Genomic DNA, 22,508 nt, shown 5'->3' with positions numbered 1-22,508 from the left:
AGGTTAAATTAAGAAAAGAGCATTCATCTCCCTATCTCCAGGCACACAGCCTTGTTCATTTACATTGCCATTCAACAGAGACGTCCAAAATCAGAGTTTCCTTGTCTTAGAAGGTAAAGAACCTTTTCCCATTGGAGCCCAGTCAGAGGCTATTGGCAGAGCTGGTGAGGGGGGTAGCACAGCTTCATATGTAATATTTAGACAGCCAATATGGTAAAGAAATTTGGTTTAATATGAAATAAAACAAAAACAGAAGAGCCCAGATGTACATTTATTTATTCCACCGTGGTCCTAAACTCCTAGCTAGCCAAGGTTGGGGTGGGTCTCTACTTGCCAACTCAGAGGGTTGCCAGCTGTCTGTTTCACAAAGAGGAAGGGGGCTGAGGCTTCTGAGTAGACAAACAACATAGAAAATCTGGCTTCCTCTAAACAATCCTATACCTGTTTTCAAGCTAGAAAATAGACCTTTTTATTTTTAGCACACCAAACTGGTGTCCACAGGAGGAGAGCCTAGGAGAGACTTGTTTCTTGTAAGAAGCAATAGGTACTTAATACAAGTCTTTGGAGGTGGGCACCCTGTCTTGTGGCAGCACTTGCTGTGGTGCACAGGAGCTATTGCTGGGGAGATTTTGAATGTTTATTTACCTGAAGCTACTGAATATTTTCTTTAGCCTTGTGTAAGGCCCAGGCTCCCCCTTTCTTACCAATTCTTTGTGTTTTTCATACTGTCCTCTTGCTGCTTTTGCAGGCTCCTTGCTCCCCTCATTTGTGCCTCTTATACTCAGCCATCTCACTTCAGTCTTCTCTGAGATGAGGGGATCTTCTGCTCCTCCCTGGGGCCACTGAACTGGCTAGAGGATGGAGATGTGGCAAAATATGGCCCAGACTAGATTGGCCGAGTGGCGGTGATGGTTCTCAGGAGGAGGCAATGCAGCCACTCCCCAAAGTTCCTCAGTCCTTTTTTGCTCAGTAGGTACTGAAGGACCATCCAAGGGCAGATGTAGCCCAGTTGTGGAATCATCAGGATGAAGTGTGGATCATGGCTGGAAAGGTGTCTGCAGCATGAGGCCGAAGGACCTTGTGTGTTTGCACAGCTCGAGGGGGTGGAGGACCATCCTTTGGTAAGCATCCTTTGGCAAGGCCAGGACAGATAGCAGGCTGGGCCTCATGGTCAGTGGCTGAAGCATTAAAGCATTTGGTGGTGTTTGAGCCAAACAAGGGCATGTGGCATGGAGGCAGTGACAGAAGCTCCCAGGCAGAGCCCAAGCTCAGAGAGGTGAAGAGCTGGCAAGGCTGACTGGGAGCTGGGCTGCAGGGCCTCCCGCCTGATGTCTTCATGGTGTCTTCCCAGCTCGAAAGCTTCCTCGCCTGTGGCTGGGGCCATTTCCAGGTAGCTGCTCACACAGACTCCTCACTGCTACTCCTTAGCAGTGCAGTGTGGGGGGCCGGCCTCCGCCACAAAGCCTGGGGAGCAGTGGCAGCGGTAGGAGCCTTCTGTGTTCTCACAGTGACCGTGGGCACAGACTGCAGCAGGCCCATTCAGGTCATCACACTCGTTCACATCTAAGAGGAAGGGAAGGAGGAAAGAGCTGTAGGGGCCCAAGTGCCTCTGGCTTGCTGCCTCTCCCCCTCTGGTCCTGCAGGGGAACCCTAGGTGTGGCAGCTAGAGGCTGAAGTCACTGTCCCAAACTGAGTAACTCAAGGACACAGAGCAGATGGTAGTGAGTCCATACTGTGCCCAGGAGAGTGACCATGCTCTTTTGTCTCTGTTTTGCTTTGGTCTAGGAACCTCCAATGGAAAGGGCTTTCTAAACAGCCTCTGGCCTTCCTTGGAGCTTTCTCACCACTCAGCCTGGTGCCTGGCAGCCCCACTAGGTGGCAGCAGCGGATGTCCTAGTTGTCTTAAGGCAGGGGTGTCTCCCTAGTGAGTGGTGGGCCAGTCTGACCTTCCCACTGAGCCAGCTGGGCCATCCTGCTCCCTGGGCATTGCCACTCTGATTTGAAACTTACCCACACAGACCATGTGGGCCGTGTCCAGCTGGAAGCCCTCAAAGCAGTCACAGGTGTAGCCCTCCCGCACACGCACACAGCGGCCATTCTCACAGCCATCAAGAATGCCACATTCCTCTGCCTGAAGCCCTTCGAAGCCAGCCTGGTGCTCTGGTAGGAAGGAATCAGAGAAGGAAGCTGAGACCTTCTCACCCCCCCGTTAGACTCTGGGACCTCACCCTCCACTATAAAGGGCTGCCCTTACTGAACTGGGGTCGGGATTGGGAAAGTCATAAGACTCAAAAGATTTTAAAACCAGACAATACTCAGAAAATCAGTATGTGTCATTTTAGGTGGGGTGAGACATGCTATACTTGAAACAAAGACCCCTGGAAGGTTGGGATGCTGTTGTCACAATGCCTGGGCTCCTGAGCAGTTGGGTGTCTCTGTACAGTTTTGGTTTTGTTGTGATTGGTAGTAGGGTGTTAAAATCTTTACATAGTGGTTTTGTGGGAAAAGGATCGGCAGCAAAGGGGGTTTCCCCTCACTCAACACAAAGCAAAACTTCTACAAGATCTGCCTAACCCTTTTCTCTCTCTTTGTAGCCCCCCAGCCCTGAAAAAGACCCTACCCCTGATTTCAGGGCAGTCTTAGTCTGAGAGGGTGGCTGTGGCTCTGGCAGGTACTGCATCCATGGCACAGATGCCAGGCCTGACTTCCTCGTTGGAGTCCAAGTCCTGAATGCTGCTAGGGTTATTGCCACATACTGACAGAGCCACCATGGCTGGCCTTAAGTGATTAGGAATCCTTAATTCAGACTTCAGGTCACAACTGTGAATCTATAGAACAGGTTATTCTGCATTCTGAAACTGGTGTGGAGGGGCAAACAGACCAGAGGTACCCTACCCACTTCCTCTCGCTCTACCAATTCACAGGGAAGCCTTTGAAGTTGGGATGCGTGTCCTGTATCTGTGTCCCCTGTGCTGGTTCTTTAGAGGGAGTTGTTAGGGTCTGACCCAAGCCTTTGGAATTGTCCCTTGAGTGACCCGTGAGAGGGCTCAGTGTGTTTTTTCCCTTCCCTGTCCTCACCCTGCTGGCAGTGATTAGCAGGTGGAGGAGATGGAAGGGAAACAGCTCTGGTTCCCATTTTTGTGGCAGTACAGACCTGGATGGCTGGCCACATAGTGGGGCTGGAGTTCTGAAGGCCGCAGGGGAGACTCAAGGACTGGGAAGTGGTCCCCTGGGTGGTCAGCTGTGTTAGGGAAAGGTGGCTCAGGGATGGCATCCTCAGGGCTCAGGTAGTTGTAGAAGGGGGCCCCGTCTGGGCCATAGAGGCTGTAGTTCAGGTCCTCAGGCCCAGGGCCATATTCATAGCCTGGCCGGAAGTGGACCCCAGCCTCCCGCTCTGCTTCAATCCGGGCCACGTTGCACAGCTGAGCATAGACCTCTGTTGGGGAAGAGGAAGAAAAGAAGCTGGGCCCAATTCCTGGTAGCTAAAGCCTGGTGTGCTGTCCCCCAGCTCACTCCCCAGCCCAGGAGAGAGGGAGCACGCAGGAACTGGTGTCCTCTGAGAGCTCCTGGAAGCGCTCCTCTCCACACTCCACCCACTGCCCCACTTTGTCCCCAAAGAACAGGGAGGGAAGACAGGCACACTACTCTGATTGCTCTACTCATTTCTGAACCCCCTTTACAAGGTGAGGGCATCCCCTGCCCTGAGGCTCTGCCAACTCTGCAAGTGTTTCCAGGTCTCTACACAGAGGCACAGGTGCCTACTCACCAGAGCTCCTGGGGGGGCACAGGGCACACTGCTGGCTCCAGGCCTCGCCGTCCTGGCAGCAGCATTCTGTGTATGTGGTGCGATGGCCATGCAGGGGTTGGCTGCATACATAATTGGTGACTTTTTTCCAGCAAATGTCCATGTGGATGTCATGGTCAGGCAGGTCCTCTGGGGGTGCAGGGGCAGGGCGTGAGCCCCCCAGCTCAGGCCCACTGCTCCTGCCGCCCTCCCCCCGCCTCCCACCGGCCCCCCGACCTGTGCTGCTGGTGCTGTTCACACAGTGCTGCTGGCTGAGGTCCAGGGTGAGCGGGGGGCTGCAGAAGCAGTGGAAAGAGCCTTCTGTGTTCACACACTCGCCATTCTCACAGGCCATGGCCTGGCACTCATCGACATCTGTGGTGGTGGGAAGATGGGAGGAATGTGTGGGCGGTGCCAAGGTGGCTTGTCCAGGGACCACCTTCATGGAAGGGGGTTTTCTTGTAACTGATAATAAAGAGGTAGTACCCTTCTTCCCCCACCCCTGCCCCAGCCCAGCCTGCCTGACCCCTCCCAGGGAATGCCTTTCCACCATGTGCCCACGGCAGTCCCTGACCACCCACAGCACCCTCCCCACAGACCTGCCTGCTGCCATGAGCACTTCCCCAGGAGGGGAGCCGGCTGGCAGGGGCTGGGTTGAGCATTCAGCTGTGGGCCCGAGGGTGGGGAAGGGTGGGGTGCATCCTCACCCTCACACTTCCTGCGCTCTGCATTGTACTGGTAGCCAGGATCGCACATGCAGATGTAGCCAGGCACTGTGTTGAGGCACCGGCCATTCTGGCACAGACCAGGCCCGAACATCACACACTCATTGGCATCTGAGGGAAGGCAAAGCTGAGGTGAGGGGGAGGTGAGCAGTAATGAGGCGGTACTTAAGATGGGGCTCCCAAGCTGGACTTACTGGGTTTAGCGGCCCTGTCACTCGCTAGTCAGGTGACTTTGGGCAACGTCTTAATTTCTCCTTGCCTCAGTTTCCTCCCTGAGGCTGTGGAGAGTACTGCTTAGCCTCTTAGAGTTGGTATGAGGATGTAAAGGTTCATACGTGGAAAGTGCCTACGGTAGTCCTTGACACACAGCAAGCACTTAAGTAAAGCTACTTCTCTTACTATTTCCTTCTCCAGCTTCAGGCTTAGGGCTCTGAAGGGCTTAGACCTGAACTACCCACTGTGAGTATGGGTTCCCCGAAGTGTCTGGCTTGTAAGTGGGGCAGGGAGATAAGCTTCTGCCCCCGGCCTCTGTACAGCTCTACCACCTGCTCTGGCCCTGGGCCTTGTGACTGGGTTAGTCAGCGTCGTGGTTTGTTCCTGGAGGGTTCAGACTTGGGGGATCAGGGAAACCAGGTGGAGCTCAGGTCAGAACTTCCAGCTAAGAACCTACAGGTGGTTAGCCTGGGGACAGGAATGAGGGAAGCCACCAGGGCGATGCAGAGATCCCCTGGGGGACCTAGAGGGCCAGGCTGGGCCGGCTCAGGTGAGTGGGATTTGGGGAGAAGGGTCAGTAGGGAGGTCACCTGTGTACGTGGTCTGTCCAAACATCCAGGCTCCTTCCACAGGGATGTAGCCTTTACCACTGGGGCAGATCTCGCTGAACGCAGCTGTGCAGGGAGACATCCAGGCTCAGAGAGGGAAAGCCTCTGCCCCCTTCTCTGCTCCTTTCAGTGTCACCCTGCCAAGCTGGCCCTGAGAGGATCTGGGACCCTTGGGAGCCTTACCTGAGTCCTCGACTGGGCACAGGTCACAGGTGTCTCCCCAGGCGTGGCCCTGGGTGCAGCAGCACTCGGCCTGCGTGGTGTTCCGGCCCAGAAGGCTGGAGCAGGGCAGCTGGCCATTCTGCCCAGAGTAGCATTCCATGCGGATGGGGCCTGGAGGGTGGTCCCCTGGCAGGGCCTCAGGGATGCTCTGACCTGTGTGACAGACGCCCCTGATTATTGTCTGTCTATGGCTTTCTGGGGCACCCTGGCCTTTGAATTTATTTTTTAAATTTAGTGTTTAGCAGTTTACAAAATGCTTTTACCTATGTCATCTCACTTGATGCTCTCCACAACCATATGAGGTGGGCATTATTATTAGCTCCCTTTTGCAGATGAGGCAATTAAGGCTTAGGGAAGCTAGGCAGCTTGTCACAGCCACCAGCTATTAAGTGGCATAGAGAGCAGGGATTTTACCCCAGTTCCTCTGGTGCCAAAGCCCCTGCCTGCTTCCAGTACACCACCCTGCCTTCCTTCACTGTAGCGGGTGCCCGCTGCTCTGGCACATCACACGGCAGCCCCTCTGTCCATTCCTTTGCTTCATTCTGTACCCCAGCCTCTCCCACTCTTTCGTGTTCTAGGGCCTGCTTGCTTTTCCCCAAGTCAGAAAAGGCCAGCTGAGTGCTAGTCCAGCTTACAGTTCGGGGTTGAACCCAGCAGCTCTGGGATGGAGTGGGAAGGAGAGAGTGTTGAGCTTAGCTCAGCTTCAAGGCCTCCCTTACCAGAGTGCTCCCTGGGGCTGCATTCAGGGTTCCCCCAAGACTCAGTCTAAGATCCCTGAGCCACCCTAAGTTGGTGTCAGAGTTCCTAAGCCTCTCAGGAGAGAGAAGAGGGCAGAAACAGGTCACAAGATGGGAAGGCTTCTCTCTCTGTGCACTTCCTACAAATACCATGCCACTTGAGGCCCTGAGGTGTCTGGAGCACGGTGGCACCTTAATTAATGTGTTTGCTCCCCCTGTTGGTAGGTAGGATGTGCACACTTCCCCTACCAACCTGCCAGATGAAGATGGAGTTGCAGTCTCCCTTCCTTGCCCACTGGGTGAGAACCTATTTATGCAGGTTCATCACAGCCCTGAAGCCTCATGATGTCCCCTGGCCTGGTGAATTCCCCTTCTTGCCGTGACAATCACTGCATTCCGACTCCTCATCCCTCCACCTCCATTCCTAATCTGCAGCCCAGCCCACACTGCCCCAGTGCCTGCCCAGGCCCCCCTCTAGACTGGAACAGTATAAAGACTTTGTAAGCCTGGAGTGGTGGTACAGAATTGCGCGGGGTGCTGTACGGGTCCTGCTTACCTCCAGCCACACGAGGGCGGCAGTGCCCTTGCTGAGCGTCATATTCCTCCAGGTCGCTGGCACAGAGGCACAGGAAGGAGCCCTCCACGTTCTCACAGAGCGCCGCCCCACACACTGCCAGCATGAGCTCACACTCGTTCACGTCTGCCAGGCACGAGGACTGCTCAAGGGTGGAGAGGAGGCAGCCCCTGCCCCCTGCCCCTGCCTCTAGCCCAGCCGGCAGTTCCTCTTCTCATCCCCCCAGAAGAAACAGGCCAGGTCTTGGGGGAGGGGCAGAAAGTAGGAGCAGCAGGAAGGGGGAACAGATGAACAGAGGGCATGAGCTGAGAGCAAGGAGAAGGGGGCAGAAACGGGTCATGAGATGGGAAGGCTTCCTTTCTCTGCACTTTCTCCAAATACCATGTCTCTTGAGACCCTGAGGTGTCTGGAGATGGGTGGCACCTCAGTGTGCTTGTTCCCCCTGTTGGTAGGATGTGCACACTTCCCCTACCAACCTGGCCAATGTACCCGCTGAGGGTGGAGTTGAAATCTCCCTTTCTTGCCCACTTTATGAGGACCTATTATGGGGCGATGGGGCCATGAACAGTTCAGGAGGAGGGCCCTAGGGCCTCTATCTGGGACAGTCAAGATCTGTGGCGATGGGGTCAAGCGCCCAAGGGCCTTCCCTTCCCCGACCCAGAGCCTGGTCAGCTCAAAGGCCTCTCACCAACACAGTCCCAGCCGGAGGACGAAGTCTCAAAGCCCTGGTCACAGAGGCAGCGGAAGGAGCCATCAGTGTTGTCGCAGAAGCCGTGGCTCCCACACATGGTGTCGTTGGCACACTCATCTATGTCTGTGGGACAGTGGGGACTGGAGTGTAGGGTGCACACTATTTGCTGGGAATACTTACTTGGTTTATTAACACCAAGCTCTGTAAAAAGTGACTTTTAATCACAGGACAAGAAAACTCTTAACATTCCTCTTCAATTTTTGTATAAGCCCTGCTGTATGGAAAATATACAAATTTCAAACAGGTGCAAAAAGTGTCCTTGGGAGAAAGTAGTTTTTAGCTGGATACATGACCAATAGGTGTCCTCAGTCCCCCCTCCCCCACTCTGCTCGCTGCTCACCAATGCAGTCTCCAGCTGGGGCCAGGTGGAAGCCAGGCTGGCAGCTCAGGACACAGTGGTAGGAGCCAGGGCTGTTCTCACACCTCAAGGCTCCACATACGGAGTCTCTGTAGTCCTCACACTCGTCAATATCTGTCCCCAGAGTCATGAGAGGAGACAGAAGTGGCCAGGTCACTGCTCTGGCCACTACCCCCCCACCTCTGGCATTATAAGGTCATGCCCCTCAACCTCTGGGGTCCTTGATCTGTTCCAAATTACTGTTTGATCTCAATCCCAGCATATCAAGTTCAGGGTCACTGCCCCTGACCCAGCAGGGTGAGCATCCAGGAAGAGAGCTGTGTGCTGTTTAGGAAAGCACTGAGCACCTAGCCCCCGTGACACTCTTTCCTCCCACCCTCTTCCCTGCAGCAGAGCACCTTACACTTAATCTTCATATAAAACCTTCACCAAACGTATTACAGAGAGTTGTCATCACGTCTGTCTCCCTTGCTCAATTTCAAGATTGTCCATAATTGTCTGTTTGTCCTAGCAAAAGATACTGAAACTAGCAGGCGCTTAATAAATGTCTACTGAATCAATTTGGCTTAAAAACTAGATGGTGTGCTCTGCTCACACACGGATTATGATTATCTTCATTTTGTCATCCTCGGACAGTCCCTGAGTCAGCAGTCTCAATAAACGCCTTACCCATTAGATGATTAATCTGTGGAAAGTGCTCTGCTTCCCAGAAACTGCAGTCCTGGTCCCAGGGAACCAAGGGCCAGGCATGGGTGGAGGTGGGCAGACCTGGGGTGAAGCCCTGTCCACTCCCCCGGGAGCCCTTACCTACACATTCCCCACTCTCTGGGGAGGGCTGGAAGCCGGTCTTGCACAGACAGTTGAAGGAGCCCTCAGTGTTGACACACTGGCCTCCCAGACACTGGTCAGTGACCACACACTCGTCCACATCTAGAATAGAGAAGTTGTCAGCAGACCCTACCCTGGGGTACCAGGGCCCTGTGCAGCTTCCTCTGGGCCCTAAGTAGCCCATAGGTGGGTCTGGGAGTGACTCAGGGTAGGAAAGGTCTGGAAGATCTGAGCAAGAGTCCAGAACTGGAAGCTAGAGGCCAGGCTAGGGGCAGGAGCCCGGAACTGGGGTTCTGTCACAGGGAGAAGGGTGACAAACAGTTCAGAGGGTGCACATGTAGACATCATGGAGAAGCCCTGGTGAAAGACTCGGAGTCCCACCCTGACTCCCGGCTGCCTCTCATCATTCCCAGCTGCCATCTTCCTAGGTGGGGCTGTGGGCATTGTCTCTTTCAGGACTCTAGACGTAGCCTTCAGCGTCACTGCTGCTGGCAAGTGGACATGGCCAAGCTGGGATCTCACCCTGGCAGCTGGTGCCCCCCTCTGCACTGGCAAAGCCCGGTGCGCAGAGACAGAAGAAGGACCCGTGGCTGTTGAGACACTCGCCGCGGGGTGCGCAGTACTCCTCCTCCACACACTCGTCCACGTCTGCAGGGAGAAGTGGGCACTGGTGTCTCCCCACGTGCCCACACTCCTGCCTCCAGTTCCCAGTGGGGAGGCTGAGCCACTCACCCTCACAGATGGTGCCGTTGGCCAGCTGGAAGCCCGGGGGACAGAGGCACTGGTAGGAGCCCACTGTGTTCCTGCACATGCCTCCCAGGCAGCTGCTCCGGGGGTCTTCACACTCGTCCACGTCTGCAGGGTCACATGGGGAGGAAGGCAGCCGATGACAGCACCTCCCATGAACAGGAGCCAGCAGGGAGGTCTCCAGAAGGCCTGTCACCTGCCTGAGGAGTCTGGACCCAGAGGGGGATTCTCCCTTTATAAAGCAGCACAGGTGCCAGCGCAGGTGACTCAGCTCCCTCCACTTCTGCCTCAGCTCTGCAGGTGTCCCTGCCTCTGGCTGGGCTTCTCCAGCTGCCCACACAATGCTCACCTTGGGGACACTTGGCTCCTCCAAGCTACCCTGCCCTTATCATGGCTGAGATGGCTTAGATTTTACTGGGAAGCAATGGGAAAACAAAGGAGAAATAAAGGAAATGATACTAAGAACCCGAGAAGGTAACAGAAACTATATTCTTCAAGCTGGCCTAGCCTACAGTTTGCCTGGTACAGGCTGATGTTTTCTGAAATGTCCCAGCACCCACCCCTCTGAGGGAGCTTCCTGGGGAGCTTGCTAGAGAATCTGAGGCCCACAGCAGTGGCTGACCTAGCAGGTCGGGGACAAGGCCCAAGAAGCTGCATGTTGAACAAACCACAGCGAAGTGTATGATCCAGTGGCTCACTGGCCCCCTAGACCCAGGTCTGCAGTCATCTTTCGAAAACTCCTGTGTGGGGATGGGTGAGAATAGGTGTCCCCAGCTGCCCCGCCATCCGAGGTGGACAGAGAGGCCCCTGGTCTGGAAACACCTCCCTGCTGTCACCTGGTCACTCCCTTCTCTAGGGTGAGGGGTTAGTCCTTGCACACGGGGTAGGAGGGCAGCTCTCACCTTTGCAGGTGTGGCCCAGGGGGCTAGGCCTGTAGCCCTCGCCACAGTCCCTGCAGGAGAAGGACCCCTCGGAGTTGGTGCAGACTCCTGACGGGCAGACTCCCGGGAAGGCACACTCATCTAGGTCTGGGCAGACAGCCAGCCAGTCACCCGGGGCCTGGGAGGGCTCCCTCCACCCGGCAAGGCAAGCACCTTCCCGCACCTCTGGCCCCCCTCTCTGATCATGTAGGACTCTCTCCTGGGCAGGAGCAGGTCCTGGCTGTGGGCCTCCTGCAGGACAACTCCAGCACCTTGTCCCCAGAATGCTCCTGGGGTAGCTCTACTGTCAGCTTCCCTCTTGTCTCAGTGACTCCCTTTTCCTCCTGTTCCCCACTTCCAGTTTGGAGGCTTATAACAATAGCTCTCTTTGGAACCGAGTCCATTTATAAGGTCCTCTAGGCTAGCCTGGAGACCCTGAGCATCAGCCTAATGCTGGGGCACAAATGGAGTGTTCTTGGGGAGGTAAGAAGACCTGTATTCTCAGCCCCCTGTGGCAATCCCTTCCCCAGAGTTACCTTCACAGGCAGTTCCATCCTCATTCACCCAGTACCCAGTCTCACAGGCCGAGCAGGCGAAGGAGCCCTCAGTGTTGAGGCACAGGCCCGTGGGGCAGGAGGCCCGGCTGGCACACTCGTTGACATCTGAAACAGGCCACTGAATTCTGTGTAGGACTCTGCTGGGCAGACATGCCAGGACAGCCGGAGACTGACAGGTGGGTGGGAGGAGGGGAAGGACAGGTCTTGACAGTGGTGTGCTGGGCAAGCCCGGTTAGGGGTATGGGGACAGGGGTGGATTAGGTGTGTGTGTGCAGAGGGAAGGAACTGCAGGCTAACTTGCCCATAGAGAAAGGTGCTTCAGCATCTTTGTACCTTGGCAGCCCTTCTCATCTGAGGTGACCTCGTAGCCCTGCTCACAAGAGCATCTAAAGGAGCCCTCTAGGTTGATGCACCTTCCATGGGTACAGACCCCAGGGGTCAGACACTCGTTTACATCTGTGGAAGAGAAGCCCAAGATGGCAGGCTGGCCTCCTTTCCTTCCTGCAGTCCCCATAGTCAGGCTTGCAGCATCTTAATTATGAGGCCAGGGAATCTGCTTTCAGAGGGCCCACAGGTCACTCCTTCTCCTGGCTTCACCCACCTGGGCGGGCCAGGGTGCCCTCCCCAGCTGAGGTCACTTCAGCTCTATCTGCTAACACAGAGCATCCTGCATATGTCCTAGGAAAGGGATCCGTGTCCCTCAGCCATGGGGCTGGTTCGGCCCATCTGAGAACAAGACCTTTGACCTGCCCTACAGTGGGTCTGAACCTCTCTGGCCTCCCACATGCCAACCAGACTGGTATGAGCCCATGTTCCCAGCTCAATAACCAGCTTCAGTAGGTGAGTGGGCAAGGCAGAGAGAGGCCAAGCTATGCCTGGGTGGCGGGGCGGCAGTCTCGGGAGCCTGGGAAATGTCTGCCCTCTCCAGAGCCTCAAAGCATCTATTCACAACTCTGTCCCTCCTGGCATTCTGAACCCGGGTCCTTCTTCCTGCAGGGGGTGAGGGGAAAGAACATTCTTCCTACAGCTGACAAGCAGCCCCTCTGGAGGGAGAAGAGCACTCACTGTTCAGTTAAACCTTGCTGTTTAGACTTTGCTGGTGAGATGCGGAATAGCAGACAACCCCTCCCTCCCTGGGGACCACAGGAGGGCCTGGCTGCCAGCTCACACTCCCAGAGTCAGGCTCTTCCCAAGTGCTTGGCACCTTGCTCTACCCATCAGCATCAAGCCACAGAAGCTTCTGGGACCTTGGGCTGCAGCTCCTGGATGAATATGGCCAGGAGCCAAGGGGCCCCCACCCTGGCTGATTCAGGGGGGCAAATCCCCAGCAGCGGAAGCCTGCCCACCTCACGTCCAATGTCACTTGGGTACCCAGCCGGATCATGGGGGACAACAGGCTGCAAGTCACTTCCCCCAGCCCACCTCTTTCCCTCTCTGTGTGTGGGCTCAACCAGAGGTCCTGAGGCCGAACAGCCCTCACCTACACAGCTCCCGCTCTGGCCCCTGTAGCCCTCCTCGCAGGCCAGACAAGTGTAGGAGCCGGGGGAATTGACGCATCTCCCATCAGGGCAGGTGCTGGGGTGACGGCATTCATTGATGTCTGCAAAATAACAGCCCCTCCCTTGGTCACGCCTGGGAACCACAGCACACAGAGGTCTGTGAGGAAGTGAATCCTTGGCCGGGGAGAGTGAGGAATGTCAGTGTCTGTACAGATGGAAATGAGGAAAAACCTGGTGTTGTCCTCTGTTCCCAACTCCACCTCCCACCCACTGTCCTGGACAAAAGAGGGAGATCGTCATTCTCCTGGAGGAGGGTCACCAGCTTATGCAGGTTCAGAGATCCTATTGCCTGGGAGGAAGACTACTCAGCACCATGGAGAACACACAGGAAACAGGGCCAGGGTCAGAACACAGGCTTTCTGTAAGGGATGAAAGTCAGCAGCTGCTGTCACAGAACAGGACACAGGTCCTGAAGTTGGGGGTGAAAACGAGTCATCCTCGAGGTTGGTTGGTATGCAGACGCCAGGCCACATGAAAGCCCTCTGTCTCAGGGAACAGGGGCCCTCTCAAGCTTCATCCTAAGGGTCCAGAAGAGGAAGTCATACACAGGGCAGGTGGTTATTCAGGTGGGTGTCTGCAGGGTGATACCCAGAACTCCTAGGTTATGTTGAGGACACCGAAATAAGGTTCATTTCTGGAAAGAGGGCAGTCAAGAGCCCTTAATTGGCTTGTACTATTCTAAGAATTTCTGTAAAGACAGAGATGGAGAGAATGAGACAAAGATGAAGGGAATAAGGGATCTAGGAGCACCAACACTGGCACCCAGGAGACAGCAGCTGGCACCGTGGCCTGCTGGCCTTGGCTGAGGTACCAGCAGGAGGGTAGGCAAAACCTGGGAAGGATAAGCAATCCCTGTTTCAGGGATGCAAGACTTGGCAGATGAAGAAAAGGAGAATGAAGTGAGGGTTCCCTCTAAGACCACATTGAGAAAACTGAAGTCTTTGGACCTCTCCTATAGAGATCAGGCCTGGTGGCAAGGAGATTAGGTTTACCAGGAGCAAGGAGCCCTGACGTCTGTCCCATTTCAGGTGTACAATGTAATGATCTGGGTACATCTGCGGACGTGTTGCATGAAATGTCTTCAGCTGGCACTGTGCTCATGGCACTGGCTCTCTACTTGCCAGGCCATGGGGTCTTTGGCGTCCTGGTTCCTTGCTTCTGGGTGGGGCCAGGGGACTAGTGTTAGCCAATGAGCTATGTGTAGGTAGGATGTGTGTAATTTACAGAGCACAGTGTTTAGCTGAGTGCACCCCTGCAGAGTGCTCTCTCTTTCTTCCGTGGAGACTGGCCACATTTAAGAACATTCCGTGGAGACGGGCCACATTCAGGGACCTCCAGCTGACCCATGATGGACATGTGGTCGTGGTCAGATACGAACTTGGCTGTGTCCTAAGTCACTAAGCTTGGGGTTGCTTGTTGGTGCATGTCTACCCTGGCACACCACTGCCGGCTTCCTTCCTCAGACCGGAGCCTCGGCCAGCGATTATCAGATGTAAGGGGTCTGTCAGCAAGTGGGCAGAAGATCCAAGCAGTCCTCTGCCTGCCTCTGAGCCAAGGAAGGCCTTCCTGAATGGGAGTGGATGTAAGCCTATTGAAAGGAGCCAGATAAAGATTCCAGATGAAGATTCTACTTCTGACCAGTCTTGTTAAGGGCATAGGCTCTCATGTCACCAGACAGCCTGAGGCTATCCCACTGACCTCTTGGTGCCTGAACTGGAGCTAGATTTTTCTGCCTAGTCTAGGGTTTGAATTTTAATCTAAAATTATGGTATATTTTGGTAGGTTCTAATACCCTGGCTGTCAGGGAGGGAACTATGTATCTTATTTATTGCTTACATTCCGAGCCCATGGCGGGGCCACAGTTGGCATTTAACAAATGTTTGCTGACCAAAGAATGAGACCATGTGACTAAGACTTCACACTCTCTTGGTATGGCAGCTGCTGAAGAGACCCCAGGAAACCCATGGAAACAGTTTCCCAGGGACCAGCCTGCTGACCTGCTCTCTGTCCACTGGGAGGATCCTGGAACTTCTCTACTTCAGCCTTTGCATGAGGAAATGTAAGGGCGCCCCCACCTCTGTTCCTTGCGAGAGCACAGGGTGGGGTGCTCAGAGTGCTCAGTCAGGGACCAGAGGCTCAGGTGACCTTGGATGCAGCAGAGCCCCAGCAGTCTGCAGGGGACTCTAACCCCTTTCTGGGGGCTACCTAGAGTCCTGGTCCCATGGAAATGCCATTAAGACTGCATGGGCCACTGTCCAGACCACTCAGGCCTTTCACCAGAGACTTTGAGTGTAAGTAGAGAGAGTGGTTTCCTAGCTGGAGAAAGAAGAAAGAGGGAGAGGAAACTGACTGGGCTCTGGGGGCGATGGGCTGGTCTGTGGTTACTGATGGAAACCTGGAGAAGTGTGCAGGCTACATCAGTCTTTCTTTCAGCAGACTCAGAGTGTCTGCCCTGGGCCAGGAACTCAGCCTGACCTCCCAGCCAAGGTGAGTGCCTGGAATCTTTCCTCGGGAAAGGAAGGGGACAATCCGGAGGCATGGACAGGCCTGGTAGGAGTCTAGACGTGAAGAAGAACAGGGCCTTCAGACAGTACCAGTACCCCTGCCCACTGAGGGTCTACATGTGCATGCTGTATATATTAGCCTCTGAGATGGGCATTATGCTTTCCGTTCTCAGACATCGTGATAGGAGCCAAACGCAGGCCTGTCTCTGACAGAGCCTGTGCCCTTAACATGGACTGGTTAGTACAGATTTGTCTTTTTAAAGTCCTGGCATTTTCTTGGTTCATTTCCTTTAGCTTTGCTTTTCTTTTTAATAGAGTCTAATGTCAAGTTCATAATGTTTTGATGCTTAAATGAGGTAACTATCAAGTACCTCGCACCTGGCACATAGTAGGGATCCGTCAAATACTGACTCCCTTCACTCTCCATTCTCCTGTAAACTACCAGGCTGCCTGTCTCCATCATGTTAACAAGGACAAGGGGAGTGGGTCTGGCTTTGATTGTGTGTAGGCCTGCATTTTCAAGGGGGAGCACCAAGAGGGAGGCACTGAGCAGAGAAAGTGACACGCTGTGGGTGCAGAAAGAGAGCTAGTTGTCTGTCTGATACCCCAGCCACCCCTCCCTTTGCTAGGACCTTTTAGGACCTCTGGCCTTTGCTTCTGTGGTAATGGCCTTGGGAAGGGGGCTCTGCCTTGACAGGGTGCACAAGCTCACCTCTAGGCAAGGTGAAACCAGCTAAGTCCTGGCCAGGGAAAGCCTGGAGGCTGGGAGGAGCCTGGACCTAAACTCTGGTCCAGGGCAGGATTTCTTTCCAGAGAGCTTTATTTATCCTCATTTAGTCCTGTCTCAGCCAGTCTTAGCACATAAGCCAGGCCTCATGCAAGCACTTGACACCCCAGCCTGGCGAGGAGTTGGTAGTGGCAGAGCTGCCAGGAGCAGGCATAACAGTCGCTGGTTCAGGCCAGTTTGTGAGGACACCAGTTGGCAATGTCACAGTCCCCTTTTGGAGAGGACTGGGAAATGGAGTGAGGATCAGGGCTCTTTCATTCGTTCAACTAGCATTTGTTGGGGGTGTCCAATGATGGATGTTTATCAGGGGTCCACACATGGCTCATCTGAGAATGTGGTCCATCTGTGAGGAGCTCGTAGGCTAACAAGTTTTAACAAGTAGGTCAAGGCTGAGGCACCAGGTGCCTCCAAGATAGATCAACTCCTTGGCCACATGGAGAGAGGGGTGTGACTCATGGTGAGGGACTGGGGTATACAGAGGCATGTTCCCAGGGTCTCACATACTTAAAGTTGCTTGGGCTCCCCTGCTTCAGGAGGCAGATATCACTGGAGGGATGAAAAGCTCAAGGATTGCCAGCCAGGCCTCTGTCCTTGGGAGTGGGCTCAGCAGCAAGGGGCTTAGCTGGGAACAAGCTGGAAGGGGAGTTGGTGGCCGGCTGGCACATGGAGAGGGACCAGCAGAGCACATGGAGAGGGACCAGCAGATGGTGGGGCAGCAGGCTGTGCTCCCTTACCCCATTCCTTACCTTGGCAGTGGCCCTTCCTGACCATGATGTAGCCCTGGCCACACTCGCAGTGGTACGAACCCTCTGTGTTGGTGCACCTCCCCCTGCTGCACACCTCTGGCTGCTCACACTCATCAATGTCTGCAAACACACACAAAAGTGCTGAGCTGGGGCCAGCCCTGCCGGGGATCTTGGAACATCCTTTCAGAAGCTGAGGACAAGGACACCCATGCTGAGGCTCAGGCAGGGAAGGAATCCTTGCTGCAGCCATGATTGGCAGGGGGCTCCCACGCCGGGTCTGAGATGGATCTAGCTCAGGCCTCTGCAAATCCTGAGTTCCTCTCTCCTAGGGAAGGCTATTTTGGGGCCCTTAGGGAGCCTCCCAGCTATCTCCTTGATGCAAGGGCTGTTCTTCAGGTTAGGTGGCAATCTATATGGCATGATCTGAAGAGGTCCCTCCTGACCCCAAGACACCCCAGAGGTCTGCTTCTAGAGTTTTAAGGGCCTTCTTAAAGGTTAGGGATTAAGCAACCAGCAAGACAGAACATGAGAGGCAACTGTGGGTCTATCTGCTTGGTTTATTCTATTGTCCCAAAGCGATCAGAGGATTGCTCAAAAGCCCCCCCGTGGTCATGCCACTCCCCTGCTTAAGCACCTACCAGGGATCCCTGCTGACGGGGCCTCTGCCACCTGCCCAGCCTTGCTGTATTCACTGATCTCCACCAGTCCAGCTTCTAAGCCTTTGTTCATTCACATCCGTGTTTCTGCTTGGAGTGTCTTCCTTCACCTCAATGGCCAGCAGAGTCCTACTCCCATTTCAAGGGCTGGCTTGACTGATCAACTCTAGGTCACTCTGGCCACTCCCCATTCCCTGCCCCCACAAATTAATGGAGCATCCATGTTTGCCCCGTGCCCCCCAGCACTAGTTCAAGCACTTCGCAGAGTCCTCCTGCAGATTAATTGAGATAATCCAGGTGAGGGGCTTAGCACAGTGCCTGCCTAGCACAAGGGACACACTGAAGAAACATTAGCTGTTATTATCTGCATTAAATCCATCCTATAAAGTCTAAGCTCCTCAGTCTAGCTTGTGAATCTTCATGACCTGGTCCCTGCCTACTTCTTTCACCTCCCTTCTTGCCTCCCACACACCTCTTAGCCTCAGCCATACAGGACCTGCTTCTGAGCCTCTGCATGTGCTGTTCCCTTGTCTGGAGTGGCTTCCTAAGCCTCAGCTTGGCAGTCTCTGCTCATCTCTCAGGTAAGGCTGACCTCTCCCCTCCAACCCATATGCCCCTCACCAGGGTACCCTTAGGACCCAGCCCTTAACTAACTGTTTCTTCACTTGCCTGTTCCCCCCAACTGCTGAGAATGTGCCTTATTATCTGAGTGTCCCCAGTACCCAGCAGAGAACCCCCCAAAATGCTAGTTGCATGAGTGGATTAATAACCATCTGTCCATGTACACTGTTTCAGCTGAGCAGTACTTTACAACACTTTAGTGCATGGCAGTCATCGGCAGAAGGTGTAAAATGCACAGTCCCAGGCCTAAACTTGGAGCTCTCACCCCAGCAGTATGGGGCTGGCCCAGGAACCTGCATTTTAATAACTCTCCAGGGAATTCTGAAATAAATGGTTCTCACTCTGAGAAGTTCTAATCGCAATGGAAGAGAAAAGGGGACTCAGAGGCAGAGCTATGTGTGGGAACTTGATAAAGAATCCACAAACAGATACCAGGATGACTATCTGATAGATGAGGCTGGGAAAACTGACTTGCTCTGTAGACAAATATGGAAATGGAAATGGAAAAACCCGGATCTTAACACCCCTACAAAGATGGACTCCAGATGGATTCAAACATGCCATGAAAGGCAAAGCTATAACTTTAATGGAAGAAAATGTAAGAGAATATCTTTGCAAGTTTTGGGAAGGACTTGTTAAATAAAGCCCCAAAAGCATAAAAATAAAGCAAAAAGGTGAATTTCAATATATCAGAATTAAGGATTTCTGTTAAAAGAAGGACATGGATATGATTAATGGACAGAGGACAAAATGGGAGAGTTACAAGATTTAAACCCAGCAAATATCTGGAACATTTAAGGAACTCTTAAAGAGCAACAAGAAAAGCCAGCAACCACTATTGGAAAACTGAGCAAAAGATAAGAACAAGCCATTTCCACAGAAAGAAACTCTTCAGTAAATGTACACAGAGATGCTCATGCTTATTAGCAAAGTCAATGGTATTTTAAATCATCAATATTCAAATAATGTGTATTAACAACTATTTATACTTTAATTTTAATTCTAGAAATTATATATGGTTTATAGTAATTAGTTCATGAATAAAAACAGTATTAAAACAATGAGATACTGTTTTATGAGACAGGCAGAATTTAGAAAGTAGATGTTATTCTGGGTATGACCTCACCAAGTGGCAGCCAAGCCCGACCGAGGGAGGACTGACAGCTGACCTTGAGCTTCCCCCCCCCACCCTCCGTTCCCTCAGCTTTCGGGGCCGGCAAAGACCTTCCAGACACCAGGCTGGCACACAGACAAACCCCGTCTGGATCAGCTCCGGGCAAGTCATTCCCTGCAGCAGCCCCTGCTTGTCCCAAGCCAGCACCAGGGCTGGGCCTGAGAGAGCAGCGTCTCTGGCCCACACCACCAGCCAAGGCTGCGAGACCACAAGAAGCCCCTCACCCCAGCCTGTAACTGCCCCCCTAACTCCAGGCTGCTCTGAGCCCTGCTGCTGAGTCACTTCCCTGGAAGCCAGCTGACTGCACGGCCACCCTGTGCTCACAAACCTCTGCTGGCTGCCCGCTGCCTGTGGGACGGCACCCAGACTCTCCCCGCCGATACTCAAGGCACTGTGCAAACTGGCCTCAGCTCCAGCCACTTCCTCCGCATACCCCACACTCCAGTCAAACGGGGCGGATCTTCATTCCCAGAGCACGCTGGGCTCATTCACTGCTCTGTGCTCTGCAGAGACGGTTCCCTTGCCCTGGAATAAAGACCCTCTGCCCTCTCCTTCCTCCACTGTGCATTGTAAGGGAGTGTGTTGTTGGAAGCAAACTATGCTTTGGGGCCAGAATGACTTTGATTCTGTTTCCAGCTCTGCCATAACTAGGCGTGAGGTCCCTGGTGTTTCAATTCACCTCTCTGAGCCTCAGTTTGCTGAACTATAAAGTGGGGATAAGGATTTCTACTGCACAGGGCTGGGATGATGAGCTTCACATAATAAAGTGCTTGGGACATTAATAAAGCGCCAGTATATGAGTGCTCATTAAATGGTAGCTAGTATTATTCTGCCCCATCGCAAACACTCCCATGGGAAACCTTCCTACAATCTTCCATACAGAACAAGCTGCTTCCTCTTCCAGATCGCACGCACACCTTACTCCATCCATGGTTCTCCCACTCTTTGATTAGATTAGGTGGTTTGACTCTTCACCCCCATCATCAGGTGAGAGGACCTGGATGGCTCTGGTCTCCACAGACAGAAGAGCCGTGGGAGACCTGGGCACCGGGAGGACACACAGCCTCCCTGGCCTCTGGGAGGTGCCTGTGAGTGATTGCGGGGCTGTCCCTGCCAGAACCAGCAGTGTGAGCCCCAAGAGCAGCAGTGCCTTTCTTCGAGTGAAGGATTCCAACTGGGTTATGAATCTTCAGGCACTGCCTGGAAAGTGCTGCATCATATTCTCTGTGAGCTCATTCATAAAAATGTATGCAGAGTGTTTTGTATCACAGCCTAAATGCTGACAATTAAAGGGTCTTTACCCAGGGGGAATCATCTTTTCCCAGGGTCCCCAGGCAGTAGGCCAGGCCTTCCCAGGGCAGCTCAAAGCCTTGCAGGTGTCTCCAAACTGCTGAGGACACATGTTCCTCTTGCAAAGGTGTGCCTGCTCCCCACCTGCAGGAGTCCCAGTCAGTGTTCTCATGGCGCCCTCCTTAACCAAAATGAAAGCAGCTCCTGGTCACTCAGGACTTGGGAACCCGGCTTATCATCCTTATCTCTAGCCGTGTTCCCTGACCCCCTCACACTTGGCTCCAGCCACAGGTCCTTGGAGCCTTTATGCATGTCGCTGCCTTTCTGGTTCATACCTCTTTCCAGCCTCAGCGTAAGATCAGTTCCCTCCCAGGTCCAGGTCAGAGCCCTGTTCTCTGTCCCACAGCCCCTGTGCTCCCCAAGCTGCAGTGCAGTGGCTGAGTGCTGTGACTGCCTGGATCCTCTTCCACCCCAACACCACCTGTGACGTCCTGGCCCCCTCCAGGGGCAAGGGAGTGCCCAGCTTACCTTGGCATTCCTGTGTGGCTCCCGAGGTGGCCAGTGTGTAGCCAGGGTAGCAGAAGCAGGAATAGGAGCCCACGCGGTTGACACAACGCCCTTTTCCCTTGCAGGGGTCCCTCAGACACTCATTGTCATCTGAGCAGGGGGACGTGGGGAGGGAGGTCAGGCAGGCCTTTCTTTGAGCACCTGCTAGCAACCTGCCCCTGCTAAGGACTGGACAGGGCATGATGCCTTGGGGCAAGGAGGGAGGATTGAGGCTGCAGAGGCAGCCAGTGAGATGAAATATCTCTAAGGCTGGAAGCCACGAGGTTGGGCCACTGAGCCCACTCAAGCACAAGGGCCAGGGATGGCAGCCCAGCACCTCCTTCCTGCCCCATGTTCCCCTCTCCCAGTGGCCCCATGATCACTTCCTTTCTCTTTCAGGGCACACCGGATGTGTGTCCTGTGTGTAAAACTATCGTGGGCCAGGGGGAGGAGGGATCAGGACTCCCCCAGGGATGGCCCTGGTGGAGACATTTACAGCTAGGTCAGGCCATGCTCCACTCTGCAGACAGCAAGACGGCAAGTGGGAGGGGGTGCTGATCTCAGAGATGAGGGTTCCGGGCACTGGTTGGGAGTCCCTGGGGTGGCTTCCCATCTCCTGGAGTCCTAGAGACTCACTGGATGGTGATCCCAGAGATTGATCTCCCCAAGGTTAAAGTTAGCTTTGTCCACAGGGGCTATACTCCCCCTCAACCCATCAACCACGCAGCTGTGCTTAGAGCTTCTGATGCCTGGACTCTTGACTCTGCCCCCAGTCCTGCTTCTATCTGAGTGAGCCCAGGATACCTGAAGTGAATACCTGTGCAGTAGGCCTGGCTGGGGTGCAGCTGGTAGCCAGGGCTACATAGGCATCTGTATCCATCTGGGAGGTTCACACAGGTTCCAGGGCCACAGATGTTGGTGGACCCAGCGGCACATCTGTCAAGGCCTGTGGGAGCTAGACCACAGCAGTTATGGTGGGGAGGGTGGAAGTGGATGAGCAAGGCGGTAGACAGGGCACAGGGGCCTCAGAGGACCCACAGAGGCCTCATACCCCTTAGCTGGGCCCTCTCACATCCACGTACAGCACGGCCGTGGCCTTGCCTCAGACCCCCACAGCACCTCCTCCCAGGGCCGGGCCCTACCAGGATGGAGTCTGCAGCAGTCCGTCCCTCTGACAGTGGATTCCAGTTCCCCATATTCCATGTCCCAGCACAGGGTCACCCCTGCTGAGGCCCAAGCTTGACCTCACCCTGAGTATAGGCACAGTTCTCATGCCCAGTGCATCCCTTCCCTGCAACTGCTGCCCAGATTCCCCCAGACAGACAGACAGACAGACAGGCACACAGATCTGGTGAGTAGGGTAGAAAAGCAGCCGGAGGAAGAATGCTGAGGTGGGCTGGAGCCAAGTGGACAGGGCCTGGAAGTCCACACTGAGACAGGCCTACAAGCAAGCAGTCATGCAAGATGGGTGTGACGAGCTGTCTCAGGAAGACCCACATCTTGTCATGTTGTCTTGCTCAGAAAGGCAGCAGGAAAGTGGATGCACTGCAAGGGGAGGCACAGGGGCCCTTAGACACCTGTTGATATCATTTAAACAAGGA

The 22,508-nt window shown here is 54.2% G+C and overlaps 1 protein-coding gene and 1 long non-coding RNA gene across 4 annotated transcripts in view; one reads left to right on the top strand and one right to left on the bottom strand.

Annotated features, from left to right (window-relative positions):
- Positions 1 to 259: 259 nt before the first annotated feature.
- The window catches only part of LTBP2 (latent transforming growth factor beta binding protein 2), a 93,018-nt gene continuing 70,769 nt past the window's right edge, over positions 260 to 22,508 (bottom strand). The window contains exons 17-37 of one of the 3 annotated variants that reach the window (XM_073242130.1): positions 21,725 to 21,862; positions 20,890 to 21,018; positions 16,621 to 16,740; positions 12,505 to 12,624; positions 11,358 to 11,480; positions 11,004 to 11,129; positions 10,450 to 10,575; positions 9,533 to 9,655; positions 9,323 to 9,448; positions 8,780 to 8,902; positions 7,955 to 8,086; positions 7,552 to 7,677; positions 6,846 to 6,989; positions 5,514 to 5,705; positions 5,313 to 5,396; positions 4,492 to 4,620; positions 4,022 to 4,159; positions 3,767 to 3,934; positions 3,155 to 3,436; positions 2,011 to 2,160; positions 260 to 1,563 (exon numbers count right to left, since the gene is read on the bottom strand). In XM_073242130.1, the coding sequence (XP_073098231.1) occupies positions 1,418 to 1,563; positions 2,011 to 2,160; positions 3,155 to 3,436; positions 3,767 to 3,934; positions 4,022 to 4,159; positions 4,492 to 4,620; positions 5,313 to 5,396; positions 5,514 to 5,705; positions 6,846 to 6,989; positions 7,552 to 7,677; positions 7,955 to 8,086; positions 8,780 to 8,902; positions 9,323 to 9,448; positions 9,533 to 9,655; positions 10,450 to 10,575; positions 11,004 to 11,129; positions 11,358 to 11,480; positions 12,505 to 12,624; positions 16,621 to 16,740; positions 20,890 to 21,018; positions 21,725 to 21,862 (2,945 nt within the window). In that variant the 3' untranslated portion in view covers positions 260 to 1,417. The remainder of the gene's footprint in view (positions 1,564 to 2,010; positions 2,161 to 3,154; positions 3,437 to 3,766; positions 3,935 to 4,021; positions 4,160 to 4,491; positions 4,621 to 5,312; positions 5,397 to 5,513; positions 5,706 to 6,845; positions 6,990 to 7,551; positions 7,678 to 7,954; positions 8,087 to 8,779; positions 8,903 to 9,322; positions 9,449 to 9,532; positions 9,656 to 10,449; positions 10,576 to 11,003; positions 11,130 to 11,357; positions 11,481 to 12,504; positions 12,625 to 16,620; positions 16,741 to 20,889; positions 21,019 to 21,724; positions 21,863 to 22,508) is intronic. The other 2 variants (XM_017656746.3, XM_017656745.3) reach the window with 2 other exon arrangements.
- On the top strand, positions 14,750 to 18,157 carry LOC140850723 (uncharacterized). Its single transcript, XR_012133760.1, has 3 exons — positions 14,750 to 14,874; positions 15,020 to 15,070; positions 17,756 to 18,157. It is a non-coding gene; the product is annotated as an uncharacterized lncRNA (long non-coding RNA).

The sequence above is a fragment of the Manis javanica genome, chromosome 8 (assembly GCF_040802235.1).
Source record: "Manis javanica isolate MJ-LG chromosome 8, MJ_LKY, whole genome shotgun sequence".
Lineage (NCBI taxonomy): Eukaryota > Metazoa > Chordata > Mammalia > Pholidota > Manidae > Manis > Manis javanica.
The sequence above is the reverse complement of the archived record's forward strand: the minus strand, read 5'-3'. Positions and strand labels throughout refer to the sequence as shown.